The following is a 12,786-nucleotide window of genomic DNA, read 5'->3' as shown; positions in this document are numbered from 1 at the left end:
CTTTATGTTAATGTGTTAAGCCACTTAACTCCGACGTATGAATCATTCAGGCATAGAAAGGCTCATAAACTCAAAGGATAAACCAGTGTTGTCTAAATTTAATAAACAACAACAACAAACGTATATGAGAGACTGCAACAAAGTGAACGTTCTGTACACATTCTGCTGGCTTCCTTAGATGAATAACTTTTACTGTTTTTTATAATGTATGTGAATGTTTCTGTTCAGTTCCCTGAGACAAGTTCTGTTGTGTCGTGGTGCTATATAAATAAACTGAACGTAGGCAATTTGTTACCAGCAGCATGACACCATTGTGTAATGTGTCCAATTTAGTTGAATTTATGAAAAACATGAATGATGACACACGCAAACATTTATGTATGTCGTCTCCCATACAAACCAGTCTGTTTGTGTCTCTTTCCCGTCCTCTCTGACCCCAGCCAGTCGAGGCCGATGGTCACCTGATCCTGCTGAAAGGTTCTTCCTGTTAAAAGGGAGTATTTCCACTGTTGCTATGGTGCTGCTCAGAATGGGAGATTACAACAAAGTAAAGATTCAATGCATTCTACTGGCTTGTTTAGATCACTTTTACTAATAAGCATTTTTTAATGCGTGTATACACATGCATTAAAAAATGCATTATATTACAGTGCTGCGAGATGGATTTTGGCATGAATTGGTGTTATATAAATAGAGTAATTTGAAACATTTCTTAAACATGTAACTTTCAGATTATGTTCATCTGCTTTAGATATTTTTAAACCAGATTTTTCTTCTTTTGTCTGCCACTTAATTTTCTAAATTTTAAAGCATGTGGCACAGTATTCTGACATACAGTAGGTGTGAAGATGGGACAGAAACTAAGTAGAAAAAACCTGCCAAAATCTTTTGTTTTTCATTAAAGGCTGACAAAATATTGACCTTGACCATTTTAAAACGAGTACAGGATGGTTTGGTTCACAGAAAGCAAAATATTATTAAAGTTGTTGAGGGTTTAAAGCGCGTGTATTAAACTCAAGCCCCGTGGACTAAATCTGGCCCTTGTTAACATTTTATCTGGGTCCCCAAGATGATATTTTAAATGTAAAGTGTTTTTTTATGCATTCTCATGTTGACTATGATAACTTAGTGCAGACATATTTGTTTGATTTTACAATAATCTTTGATTCTGATGTGGAAAGAGCAACAAAGAACATCAAATGAGACAAACTGATGAACCTGCAACCAAGAAATGATGTCAGATATCTGACTTGAGTTTATGGATTGGCTGAAACTGGTCCGTGGCTTGCAGCAAGTTTTTACTTTTAGCCCCCATTTAATACCTGTGTTTGACACCCACTGGGTAAAGAGGATGGATGGATGGATGGATGGATGGATGGATGGATGGATGGATGGAGCCTGTGCACTGTCCTGCAGTGTTGGTCTGTATAAAACTTGTCGCTAGGGGGCGATAACACACAATCATACCGGAAGTGAATTACCGTAAATTCGAGGAAAAGTAGAAGAAGAAGCGACGGCGAGGTTTTTATTTGTTGAGAAAAAAATCGGTCAAATAATGCGTTAAAAGAGGTGAGTCCTGATTTAACCATACGAAGCTCTGTTTTCTAGGTACAAAGTTTGTTTTATGTGTGAGTTTTCTCCTTCGTTTGTTCTGCGTGTCCCGCTGCGTAATGTTCTCATGATGAACATCCTCCTCTGGTTTTCTGTGCCCAAACCATTAAAAACAAACTAAAACTGTGGTTTGAACTTAAACAGGTGTGTTTTTCTGGACATCCTCGTCATGGCTAATCAGAGGGTGCTCCCTCAGAGCAAAGAGTCTCTGCTGCAGAACTACAACAAGAGGCTGAAAGATGACATCAAGTCCATCATGGACAACTTCACAGAAATCATCAAAACAGCCAAAGTAAACATGAACACCTCCTCCTCCTCAGCAACATCACTCTCGTTGTGTTCATCTTTGGGAACGTCCTGCTCACAGCTGGCTGTTCTTTCTTTATCCAGATAGAAGATGAGACTCAGGTTTCTCGACCGACCCAAGCAGAGCAGGACCATTATGAGATGCACGTGAGAGCTGCCAACATTGTAAGTGTGACAGAATCAGCTTCACCTGCCTTGTATCGACTCGTCATCTTACAGGTTGACTGAGGACAGGGAGCACAGGGGGAGATGGTCACACTGGCACTGCTTCCCTTGTAGGACAAGTTGTTTTTCTTACGGCACCACTGAGACCCAGCACTCACTCAATGAATGCACATCACCCATTTCATGCCAGAGTGTTAAACTAAGATCATCTGGGAAGTAGTGGTGCAGAGATTAGCAAAGTTGAGCTTGTGGTCGGAAGGTTGCCGGGTTGAATGAATCCCCAGGCTGACAACAAAAGTGTGGATGGGAAATGTGAATCACCTCCAGGCCTTTGAGCAAGGCCCTTAACCGTCCCAGCTGCACCTTGGATGACAGCGCTCCGCTCCACACAGAGGGCTGCGGTAGCTCGGTGGTCTGTGGTTGTCAGGAAGGACATCGGACCTAAAATCAAAAGCTAAATCTTTGTGCGAGTTAGCTCGCTGTGGTGACTCCCTGAAGAAGGGAGCAGCTGAAGGGTAAAAAAATTATAATACAGTAGTCCCTTGTTTATCGTGGGGAATCCGTACCCTGAAGACCCGTGATAAGTGGAAAAACCGTGAAGCAGGTGTAGTACAAGTAGTAGGCGTTTTAAACCCTTCCCACACTCTTGAAATATTCTAAACAATGTTTCTAAACGCTCTAAAAGAGCACAGAATGTCATGATCTCAGCTCCCCCCTCATCTGCTCTTTGCCACCTGCAAGAGCGCTTGGCCACGCCCACTTCTCCGATCTCCATGGAGAACAGCTGATCAGCTGCAGCAGGAAGTTTATCCTGCAGTTAGGGCTGCACAAAGGTTCAGCAGGTGCTACATAATTTAAAGTAACATTCCATGCAGATCGTGCGGCTCATCCATCAATCAGCCATTTGTGTCGTGTCCAGTCTTATTTTGAAAAACCACGATGGAGCGAGTCCACAATGAACCACGAAGTATCGAGGGACTACTGTAATAATAACCAATCATCCATTGATAAGAATGGACAGTTATAGTAGTTTTGGTCTGACTCCAATCTTGTATATTTTTCAACATGTTGTAAATTGTTAGCACAGAGTCTGTGATGAGGATGAATCGACTAGTACCACTTTAAATTTTAGCTCTGTCTGTACATTTGATACTGTTTTTGTGCTTTCCCATGACTACCTGTGGCAGCCATCTTGAATTGGGTTGACTCAACTGTAGGTGTACATCCGCTGATTACTATAAGTTTCATTAAAATCCATCTACAGGTTATGAGATATTTTGCTGACAGACAAAATAACACAGACGTGGTCAAAAACAATCACACTTTTTCTCCTTCAGCAGCGAGTGATATCCATAACAGAAGTGGGGCCCTTTTCTGACTCATTTGGGTAAAAATACACAAAGCCTCAACAGAACTTTAAACAACTCTGAAAATATCAATAATAAGACTTTGTTTCACAAAAAGCAGCGTTATCATAAAACACATATTTTTGAGTGAATTCCACAAATTGTCATTTTACTGAGAATAATGGCATTTCAGAAGCCTAAATTGTTTCACTGTTTAGATTTTTTTCCTCTTTTTCATGGAAGTTCAAGGGAAATGTTTATTTGCGCATAAACAACTTAAACCGTGTTTTCTTGGTTTTGTAGTTTATTTAAAAAATCTCTTCAAAAAACAAAGTAGCAATTCGGCGTTCCTCATTTTCAAACCATCCGTTTTGATGTTTCAGGTTCGTGCCGGCGAGTCCCTCATGAAACTGGTCTCAGATCTGAAGCAGTTCCTGATTTTAAACGACTTCCCGTCCGTGAACGACGCCATCAGCCTCCAGAACCAGCAGCTCCGCGCGCTGCAGGAGGAGTGCGACAAGAAGCTCACGTCGCTGCGGGACGAGATCGCCATGGACCTCTACGAGCTAGAGGAAGAGTATTACTCCTCCAGGTACAAATAATAGGCGCTCATCCATCCCACCGCACTTTGTTGTCGCACGCCCAGCGGTGTTTCACCTTTAATCTTTTCACGAGGACGGGCTCAGCTCCCACGTCTCCATCTGACAATATTTTAGTTTGAACATATCAAACGGAGCTCATCAGCTCAGTCCTTCTCTGAGGGTCAGTGAGCCTGATTTCACCACGTGCCTTCACATTTTTATAGTTCCACCAAGTGACCTTTGTTTGTTTGTTTGTCTATAATTGAACAAACACTAAATATCTGCTGCATCAGCATTTTCAGCTCTGACTCCCAAGTTGACCCATATTTTAAGAATCCAGTGAAGTTTCTGTACTATAGGAACACATTTTATGTCTCAGAACCAAAGGCTTGGTGTTTATTTACTGCAGGATTTTTTGTTTGTTTGTTTTTGTTTGTTAATTCTAAATGAGAACCAGGACATGTTATGCTCTGCAGCATCTGTTGAACTTTTAATGAACATCCGTATGGTTTAATTAAATGAAACGACAACAAAAAGATCCCATCTTGTCTGTTTACTAGAATATTTTCAATGCAATAAATTTCTATGATTTTTAAATATGCAACTGCTTGTTTTTATATATTAATAATTTGTTACATGATAAGAGTTTTGTTTCGGGGAAAAAACAATGGAAGAACTGTAACAATGAGATTTTTTTTTTTTTTGCTTCAACTTAGAAAATATTGATATGCTTTAATTAAATCCTCAATATTAAAATAATTTTAGATTTTAAATATTAGACCTACCGTAATTTTCTGTTTTTACTTGTTGGAATCAAATCTAAAACTAATTAGATGTACAGTATAATCTGTCAGATTAAATCAGGAGGTGTAATGTTTTTAAATCTAGTCTGTAACCAAAGACGGGGCCCACACGTGCTGCAGTTTTAGATTTGTCCCATAAACTCAGGATGGTTGAGAAATAAAGCAGAGACGAAACGCTGCAGTAGTTTGTGTTTTCTTTAAAGGGGGTGTTAAATGGTTTCTCGTGTTTGGAGCATGCTGGGTCTGCCTTTCTCACTGCCCTTACACTGCTATTTCCATCGGCAACTAATTTCAGCCTTCTGCTGATCTCAGAAGTTCTAAAATGTTCTAAATCCTAAAACAAAGTGTTTTAATGTGATCAGTTTCCTATGCTTCTGCACAACTTCCATGCTTCTAACAAATGTGTGCTTTCCTGTGCTTTTCTCTGTGGACCAGTATTTTTTATTTCTGACCTTTCGCTCTCGTCTGCTTCTCTCCTTCCGCACTGCGCTGATTCTTTGCCTCCTGCTGGTTTCTGCTCCACAAAGCTACAGTCAGTGGGACAGCAATGACCTGCCTCTGTGCGAGGCCTACCGCCGCAGGGACAGCTGGGCCTCCAGAGACAGCAGCGGCAGTTCGACGCAGGAGGACCGAGAGGACGTGGACGGGACGCCGTCGCAGGAGACGAACCCCCAGCATCACCTCAACGGACATGGGACGTCCACAGAGAAACCATGAGGGGAAAGGACACAATGGACTCCCAGTTCCCATTTCACCAGTTGACCAAAACTTTACCAAACTAATGCATCTGGAAGCAAAATCTAAAAATAAAAATGAGAATATTTGCATTAAAAAGGGAACTCTTGGTAACATCCCTCCCCCTACAATTACATTATTAAATTTACCTTGAAGCAATTATTGGGTAATAACGTACTACTATAAAGATGTAATGTTGGTTTCTATATAGTCCTTTTTTTTTACTGTCAGACTTGGCTTTTGTTACACGTGTTTTGTTATGGTCATCTACAACAAAATAAACACAATATACTTGTTTTTAATCAAACTTATTTTGCTAAAAGCCATAATTCAAATGTACTGATAAAGTCGGTGCCAAAAAATTCAGTAAAGAATTAGTCCATCAGTTTTACATCGGATCAGTCGGGGGATAACATTTTGATGTTTTGGGTATTTAAAATTACAGCTGAATCGTTGCAGAAATCACATTTCTACTTGGATACGTGGTTTGTTTTGTTCTTGCTGTTTTTCCTGCAGTTAGAAAGACGGTCCTTTTGTGGGCTGCAGTAGCTCGGTGATCTGTGCCACGGTTTTGCAATCCTGAGGTTGCAGGTTTGAACCCAGGTTGCATCAGGAAGGGCATCCGGCATAAAACAAATCGCCTAATCTTTCATACGAGTTCGCTCGCTGTGGTGACCTTCGAAGAGCAGCCGAAAGAAACTTACATTATCCATCAACGATTACATAAATGATCTAAAAAGATGTATAGTAGCAAACTTTAATTATGCATGATAAATTAAGAGCTTACAGTGAGGCCTCAAGCCTTTTAATTATCAAATTTATTTAAGGAACAGAAACGTTTAACAAATTTATAGCTTGAATTACTAATTTTGGTCATGGGAAATGTTTTGCAAATAATTGAATCCATAAGCTCCTTGGACATTTTGCTCTTTAAACTTACAATTAGCCAAGAAACAAATATATAAAAAATACATTTTACTATTGAATCAAGTAGACCTAAGAAGCAAACGGTTCTTTTTGTTTTCACTATTGTTAAGTTAGAGCTGACACACAGCAGAGCTCTCTGGCTGATACATCACTCTTTACTGAGCACTTCCTGCTTTCTTTGATACATCTTTATCACGTGATGTATTCAGCTGAGTAACTCTAGCACATTACATATTACTGTTTGGAGGCTTTGTACAATAATTACAGGATCCGACATGATTGTGCCATTATTGGCTTTAGGTCAACCAGTTCTCACACAGTCACTGTGACTCAAACTAGATGGAACCACGTGTACTGTAATTCCAAAACCAACGCAGCTCAGTATCTTCGGTTCATCTTCTTAAACTTCTCATAGTGGTAGTCGTCTGTGGCCTTCTCGTTGTTTGGGCGTTTGCGGGGGTTTGGTGGTGATGGAGCTACGGGTTAAAAAAGGGAAGGATTCGTTATTTTTATTTACCTTTTTTAGAAATAAAGTAATAACATTTACATGATTTAATGGGGAGGGTGGGGATTAAAAGCTGAGTCAGACCTTCTGGGCCTGGTTTCTCCGTGTCGCCCACACGCAGTGGTCTCGCTTTGGGCTCCTCCTTGTGTCTGTGGTGTCTCTGTGGTGCATTTGCATCCTCATGATAGACTAGAAAGAAAAAAAAAAGAAGCGGCGTTTACAGACCTCGCTGGATTAAAGCTTGCCGTTTACACCCACAACACGTTTAAAGTGAACTCACAGCGATTGTGTTGGACGTAATTAACAGCGATGTTTGTTGGAACAAACGATGTGCCGAGGTCTTTTTTCTTGTTCCTTTGTTCTGCCAGAAGCTTGGCTTTGGCCTCCTCTGTCTGGATAATGTTTTTGATTTTTGCACTGGGACAAAAGACACAAATGGGTTACTCGAATATTTAAAAAATGAGCATGAACCGAATTATTAAAGAATCTCTGCACATACTCGATTCCAAGATCAACCTCTGGGATCCCGCTCAGCATCTGATTGGACAGCATCTCCTCTGTTTTCTTGGCAGAGTTGACTCGGATGTTTTCTGGCAGTTCGTACAGGTGGTCCTCCGCATTTTTCACTTTCACTTTTTGCTCCTCGGCCTCCACCATGCCTTTCTTCTTTTTTAACTCGGTCTCTATGTACTTCATCCTGTGATGAAGGCAGTTATTCCATCATTATTTCCATACACGCTTAAATGCATTTATGTTATTTGATGAGCTATAACTGAGCAAAAATAATCAACATGAAATGGCCGACAAACAATCCCTGACAGCCACACTGAGTAACTCAATGTGGAAAATATTCCCACGTAGACATTTAAAAATGTAAATAAACCCACTAAAAAACAAAAGAGACGCTAAATATAAGATTCTGGATTGATTTCCATCTATTTGCCTATGATTCTTTTTTGTTTTTTCCATTTCTTGATTAGTAGTTTATACAGCTTTTGGTGCATACAGGCTACTCCGTTCTTTAAAAACACTGCTCCAGAATTGCCTTGCATAGTGAAATCAAAAGGTGACATGCTTCCATAATGCGTGTCCAGCAACAGTTGAAAAGAAACTCAAACAAAAGCTGTCTTTGCACCGTTAGCCGACTCGGTGGTCAACAAGAGCAGCAGGTAACTTCAAGATTTGGAGCAGAAAACATTTTGCTGTAGAGTAATGGATATCAGGGAACACCTACTGTCAACATCTGAAGTTGCTTCAAGGATTAAAAACAAGTAAACAGAAGTTGTACTTCTTTTGTAAATACAGCTCAGTTACTTTTGAACTAAACTGTTTTAAAGCTTTCTTATTGATGGAAATTCAACTGTAATAGTTGCTGTCTATATGAATGAAACTATCTGGAGGGAATCAATTGAATTCCTTCTATTTAGAAAAAAAAACAGCCGACTGTAAATTCTCAGGGAAAACACATTGCACAACACTGATGTCAGTGAAGCTTGCAGTCAATTATGTTTAGTCACAAATAAATTATTTCCATCTGATGAAGCCGAAGGATAGGAAATGCAACACTTGAGCTTGCTGCAGTGCAGCTGCTTTGATCCAGTAAAGTTTTAACTCCTTATGGTTCTGACAGCTCAGTGTTGAGCCATCAGCTGTTTTCTAAACTATTACATCAGTGATATTATGAGAATATATGTATGCATGCAACATACTGTTGGAAAGCTGAGAATATGACAGTTTGATTGACATAAAGCATTTTGCAGCACAATCACGCCAAAATATACAGTTAACACCAGTAACAATCAAAATTGTGTCATTCTATTTTTAAAGCCTTGTGGTGATCAACAATCAAACTACTAAAGCTTCCAGATTCTGTTAATTGTGAGCCAATGAGACTTCCCTTCAGGAAAAATAAAAATTCTCCATTTATGCCATCTAAAACTGAATATAAAGGAGACTAACCGGTTTAAATAAAGTTTGAATGAATATATTCTATGATGCTCGTGAGGACTGATTCAACAAAAATCCAATACAGTTCTGAACACTAGGCTATAAATAAGCAACTTCCAATGAACCCATGCAGAACTGGAACTCTTGCAGATGACCGGCCCAACAGACTAAAGTCATTTCTGACAAGTATAAGTTTTCTAATTGTCTATAAATTTGATAATCATGAGCTAATAAGAATAGACATTGCAGCTGAGCATTTTTCAGTGTGGATAAAGCTACTGAGCTCTGCTTTGTTTTACTTTTTATCTTGAGTCAAATAATGGCAAGTGCATTCACAAGCTAAATATATTGTTTTGCCATTAACAAATAAAAGAACACTCAGAAGTCCATATTTTCTTCAAATTTCTACATTCTGTAAAAGTTGTTGTTTATTACTGTGTGGTGTTATGACAATTACTCATAAATCTCTCACAAACTCTGCATTCCTATAGACAAGCTTCTGCCAGCATTGAGGCTACTGACATAAATGCCCCAGAGCTCGCCTTGAAAACAAAAGCGCTGCAAAAATCAGCTTTCACCTAAAAACAAATGATTTAGATTTTAATGCAGAACGATTCATATATGATTCTGAGGTACACATGAAATGCCCATGTGTGCTCTAGAACCAAATGGAAAAAAAAGTTTTGATTTTTTTTTTCTCCTTTGAAAGCCATCATTCTAAATTTATCTCCAAGACAAAATCACTAAGTCTTACTGGAACGGCTGAGGTGAGCTGGTCTGGGAAGCTCAGTCCTCACCTCCTTCTACAGGTGTGCAGTGGAGAGCATCCTGTGCTCCAGCATCAACGTGTGGCATGGAGGCTGCACAGCTGCAGAAAGAAAAGCTTTGCAGAGAGTGGTGAAGGCTGCACAGAAGACTGTTGGAGTCAGCCTCCCCACCATCACAGACATCTACACCTCCAGATGCAGGAAGAGGGCCTCATGCATCATGAAGGACCCCACTCACCCAGCACACACTTTTTGCCTCACTCCCCTCAGGCAGGAGGTTAAGGAGCATTAAATGTAGAACCACTAGACTGAGGAACAGCTTCCACCCTGAGGCTGTTAGACTCATGAATCTCTAACCAGAATAATCACTGTGTTGATAATCACATGCTGATGATTTATTTCATGCTGCTGTGTTCATTCGTACTCATCTGCTCACACAGACTTATGTTCGTGCTGCTGTTTGGTGTATTGTTTTTGTACTATTAGTGCTTAGCATATTTTAGTTAATCTTTGTCTTAGTTCATATATTAGATCTTATTAATGTTTTTCTTTTACATTTTATAGTTTTGTTGGATGTAACTGGGAGCCGGTGTACACTTTCGTTCCACCACATGTGGTGGGAATGACTAATAAAGAAATTTAGACTTTGAACTGAGATGAACAACTGTTTCAACAGGATAGAACAATGCTTTAAGTCCAGATGACCTGACAGAAAAATGTTAGATTTTATACCTGGATTATTGAGCATGGACTTTGTTGTTAACAATGCTTTATGTACTTTCAAAATAGGAGTTTTAGGCACATTTTTCCCATAATGAAAAATTGTGCAATGTAACTAAACTGGTTCAGATGTGGTCAGTTAATATATTTTTACCCAAATACATCTTAATGTACTAACCTAAGTGAGTAATTGGGGGGGGGGGGGGGGGGAGAAGACAACCAAACATAACCAGAAAACACAATAGTGTGGCAAACCAATGGTAATAGAAAGTGCAGCACTATTTAAACATTACAGAAAATCAGATCTTTATCTTGTGTTTTAACAGTTTAAAGATCCCTACATACATACACATGACAGCACATTGTCAACAGCTACATTTTTAAGGATGCGTTGTTTTATGAATGTTTGCATTGCAATAATGAAAGATTACTTACATGTCTGCATCCTCATCCCTTCTGTTAGTCTCAGCTGAAAATGACGTGCCCAGGTTGAGGTCTGTCTCGTCTTCTGTCCTGTATGTAGATCATTTTAAATCAATCACTCCAATCAGAGGACATGCACGTAAAACATACTAAAGCATGCAGTCTGGTAATTCCACCAAAACCTGGTTTACTTACATATCTCTATTCCTGTCCTTCACTTTCTTCATGTCTACCACCCCTCCAGTCTTCAGCTTGAAAGGATCATTCTGTAAAAAAGTATAATTTGAAGAAGCAGAAGCTGATAAGTTGCAACTTAAACACAAATATTCGTGGCTTAGAAATATTGCTTACATCAATTTCAGCTTCTGGCGGAAGTTTTTCTCCAACCAATAAGGCAGTCACGCTGAACACAAGAGAAATAGAAATGTTTACAGTACTCACACAATGTGTGTTTGGATTATTGTTAAGAAATACATATTTGTGCTACTATTCGAACCTGACTCCTTTTTGTCGTTTCCTTAAACTCTGAAGCTCTTTGGCCTCTTCCATTTTCATTCTAAAAATGAATATAAACAAATAATAAATAAAACTCATGGGTTAGAAATGTTACCAAATTATGGCTTAAAATGTAATAACGTGGGTAATTTCCACGGTACTTTCATGCACGGCTAGCTCTGCTAGCTGGCTAACACAACGTGACACTAGACAATATTTTTATTTGAGTAATTTACCGGACTTCTTCCGTCGTCTCATCCGCATCTTCTTCGTCTGAAGATTCCTTTCTTCTTCTGAAACGTTTACCACACGGCATTTTTTTAAATATAATTTTACTGATAGCTTTGTTCCAGATAAACACTGGGTTACATAAATTATCGCGGTTGTTGTTTTGGGAGACTCTTTAACCGACGTACAATAATAATACGTCATTTCCGGACTTTCAGGAAGTACTTCTGTCCTGCGTAGGTTTTCAATAACAATCATGGCGACTTATAGACAGGTTGGGAGGTTGTTGAGGATTTCTGCAAGACTTTCACGACCGTACGTGTATTCGTTAGAAAGTTGTGAGCTTGTGCAGCTTTTAAGTTATAATTCTTAAGGTTGATCTTAATGTTTATTCTTAATGTTTATGTAAACTGTGGAGTGACGCAGAAGAAGTGTGGTCTTACTGTGTTTTCTTAATTTAACGCGTTTTAAATTGGCTTTCTTTGTCCCTTGTTTGCTTCGCAAACTAAAGTCAAGATAGTGTGCAGAGATAAACACAAGTCCGGTGTAGCAGGCGCCTCTTTTTAATCGTTGCTTTTCCAACTTGTGGTTTTAACCCATACAGCAAATTCTTGATTAACTAGTGTCATAATTCTGATGAAGTTTTCAATATTATATACTTTTAGACGAAAGAACCTTTTGGTTAATCAAAATTATTTCTAAAATATAATAACTTAAGTGTCTCCTATGAACCATATTAATGTCATTATCAATCCAAACAAATAAGTCACCAGGGTATTATACAGAAATCTTGACTTATACTCGACTTACTTATTTAGAGGTAAAACATATTATTTTTAATTCTAAAATTGCATCTTGTTTTCCTGCACATTTGCATCTTCTGTGTTCTTCAATTATAGCTTTTATTTTTTGGAAGGTATGACCATGAACAGGTCTGAACACACTGCTGTAAACAGTAATTTATCATCATTACTCATTATTAGATTGTACGGCAATAAAAAAGGTTGAATCATGTCATCTGGACTTCGTTTTTTTGTTAAAAAAGAAACGTTTCGCCCCTCGTCCAAGAGGCTTCGTCAGTCTGAGGCCTAGCCATCTGGTATTACCCAGAAGCCACCCTGACTCTTGTGTTTCAAGCCTGCCTCAGATACCCCTGAAGTCTGGCCTTTTCACTAATGGTTTCAAAAACACAAAGTTTGTTTTCTCAGTCATCCAGGTATATAACAA

At 39.0% G+C, this 12,786-nt stretch overlaps 3 protein-coding genes across 4 annotated transcripts in view; 2 read left to right on the top strand and 1 right to left on the bottom strand.

Moving 5' to 3' along the window:
- The first annotated feature begins 1,465 nt into the window (after window positions 1-1,465).
- Window positions 1,466-5,733, top strand: med22 (mediator complex subunit 22). 2 transcript variants are annotated; one of them, XM_037680523.1, is made up of 5 exons: window positions 1,466-1,569; window positions 1,756-1,903; window positions 2,002-2,082; window positions 3,812-4,020; window positions 5,340-5,733. In XM_037680523.1, the coding sequence occupies exons 2-5, from the start codon at window positions 1,781-1,783 to the stop codon at window positions 5,527-5,529; spliced, it is 603 nt and encodes a 200-aa protein (XP_037536451.1). In that variant the 5' UTR covers window positions 1,466-1,569; window positions 1,756-1,780; the 3' UTR covers window positions 5,530-5,733. The 2 variants fall into 2 exon arrangements, with proteins under 2 accessions (XP_037536451.1, XP_037536452.1); XM_037680524.1 differs by lacking the exon at window positions 5,340-5,733 and having other exon boundaries at window positions 3,812-4,540.
- Window positions 5,734-6,290: 557 nt separating this feature from the next.
- On the bottom strand, window positions 6,291-11,744 carry c8h9orf78 (chromosome 8 C9orf78 homolog). Its single transcript, XM_037680521.1, has 9 exons — window positions 11,568-11,744; window positions 11,333-11,392; window positions 11,188-11,239; window positions 11,032-11,102; window positions 10,849-10,926; window positions 7,479-7,676; window positions 7,260-7,396; window positions 7,064-7,168; window positions 6,291-6,950 (listed from the first exon to the last, which is right to left on the bottom strand). The coding sequence occupies exons 1-9, from the start codon at window positions 11,645-11,647 to the stop codon at window positions 6,853-6,855; spliced, it is 879 nt and encodes a 292-aa protein (XP_037536449.1). The 5' UTR covers window positions 11,648-11,744; the 3' UTR covers window positions 6,291-6,852.
- Window positions 11,745-11,812: 68 nt separating this feature from the next.
- The window catches only part of nfu1 (NFU1 iron-sulfur cluster scaffold homolog (S. cerevisiae)), a 5,595-nt gene continuing 4,621 nt past the window's right edge, over window positions 11,813-12,786 (top strand). Inside the window, exon 1 of the mRNA XM_037680520.1 lies at window positions 11,813-11,874. Coding sequence (XP_037536448.1) covers window positions 11,816-11,874 — 59 coding nt within the window. The 5' untranslated portion in view covers window positions 11,813-11,815. The remainder of the gene's footprint in view (window positions 11,875-12,786) is intronic.

The sequence above is a fragment of the Nematolebias whitei genome, chromosome 8 (assembly GCF_014905685.2).
Source record: "Nematolebias whitei isolate Nwh7 chromosome 8, NemWhi1, whole genome shotgun sequence".
Lineage (NCBI taxonomy): Eukaryota > Metazoa > Chordata > Actinopteri > Cyprinodontiformes > Rivulidae > Nematolebias > Nematolebias whitei.
The sequence above is the reverse complement of the archived record's forward strand: the minus strand, read 5'-3'. Positions and strand labels throughout refer to the sequence as shown.

Excerpts from the sequence above, each read along its gene's own strand:
- c8h9orf78 (XM_037680521.1), bottom strand. The coding sequence starts at position 11,647 with ATGCCGTGTGGTAAACGTTTCAGAAGAAGAAAGGAATCTTCAGACGAA. Across the intron at positions 7,677-10,848 it reads AGGGATGAGGATGCAGACAT|GATGAAGTACATAGAGACCG; the intron begins GTAAGTAATCTT and ends CCTTCATCACAG. Across the intron at positions 6,951-7,063 it reads GGAGAAACCAGGCCCAGAAG|CTCCATCACCACCAAACCCC; the intron begins GTCTGACTCAGC and ends TTTAACCCGTAG.
- med22 (XM_037680523.1), top strand. The coding sequence starts at position 1,781 with ATGGCTAATCAGAGGGTGCTCCCTCAGAGCAAAGAGTCTCTGCTGCAG. Across the intron at positions 2,083-3,811 it reads ACGTGAGAGCTGCCAACATT|GTTCGTGCCGGCGAGTCCCT; the intron begins GTAAGTGTGACA and ends TTGATGTTTCAG. Across the intron at positions 4,021-5,339 it reads GAAGAGTATTACTCCTCCAG|CTACAGTCAGTGGGACAGCA; the intron begins GTACAAATAATA and ends TGCTCCACAAAG.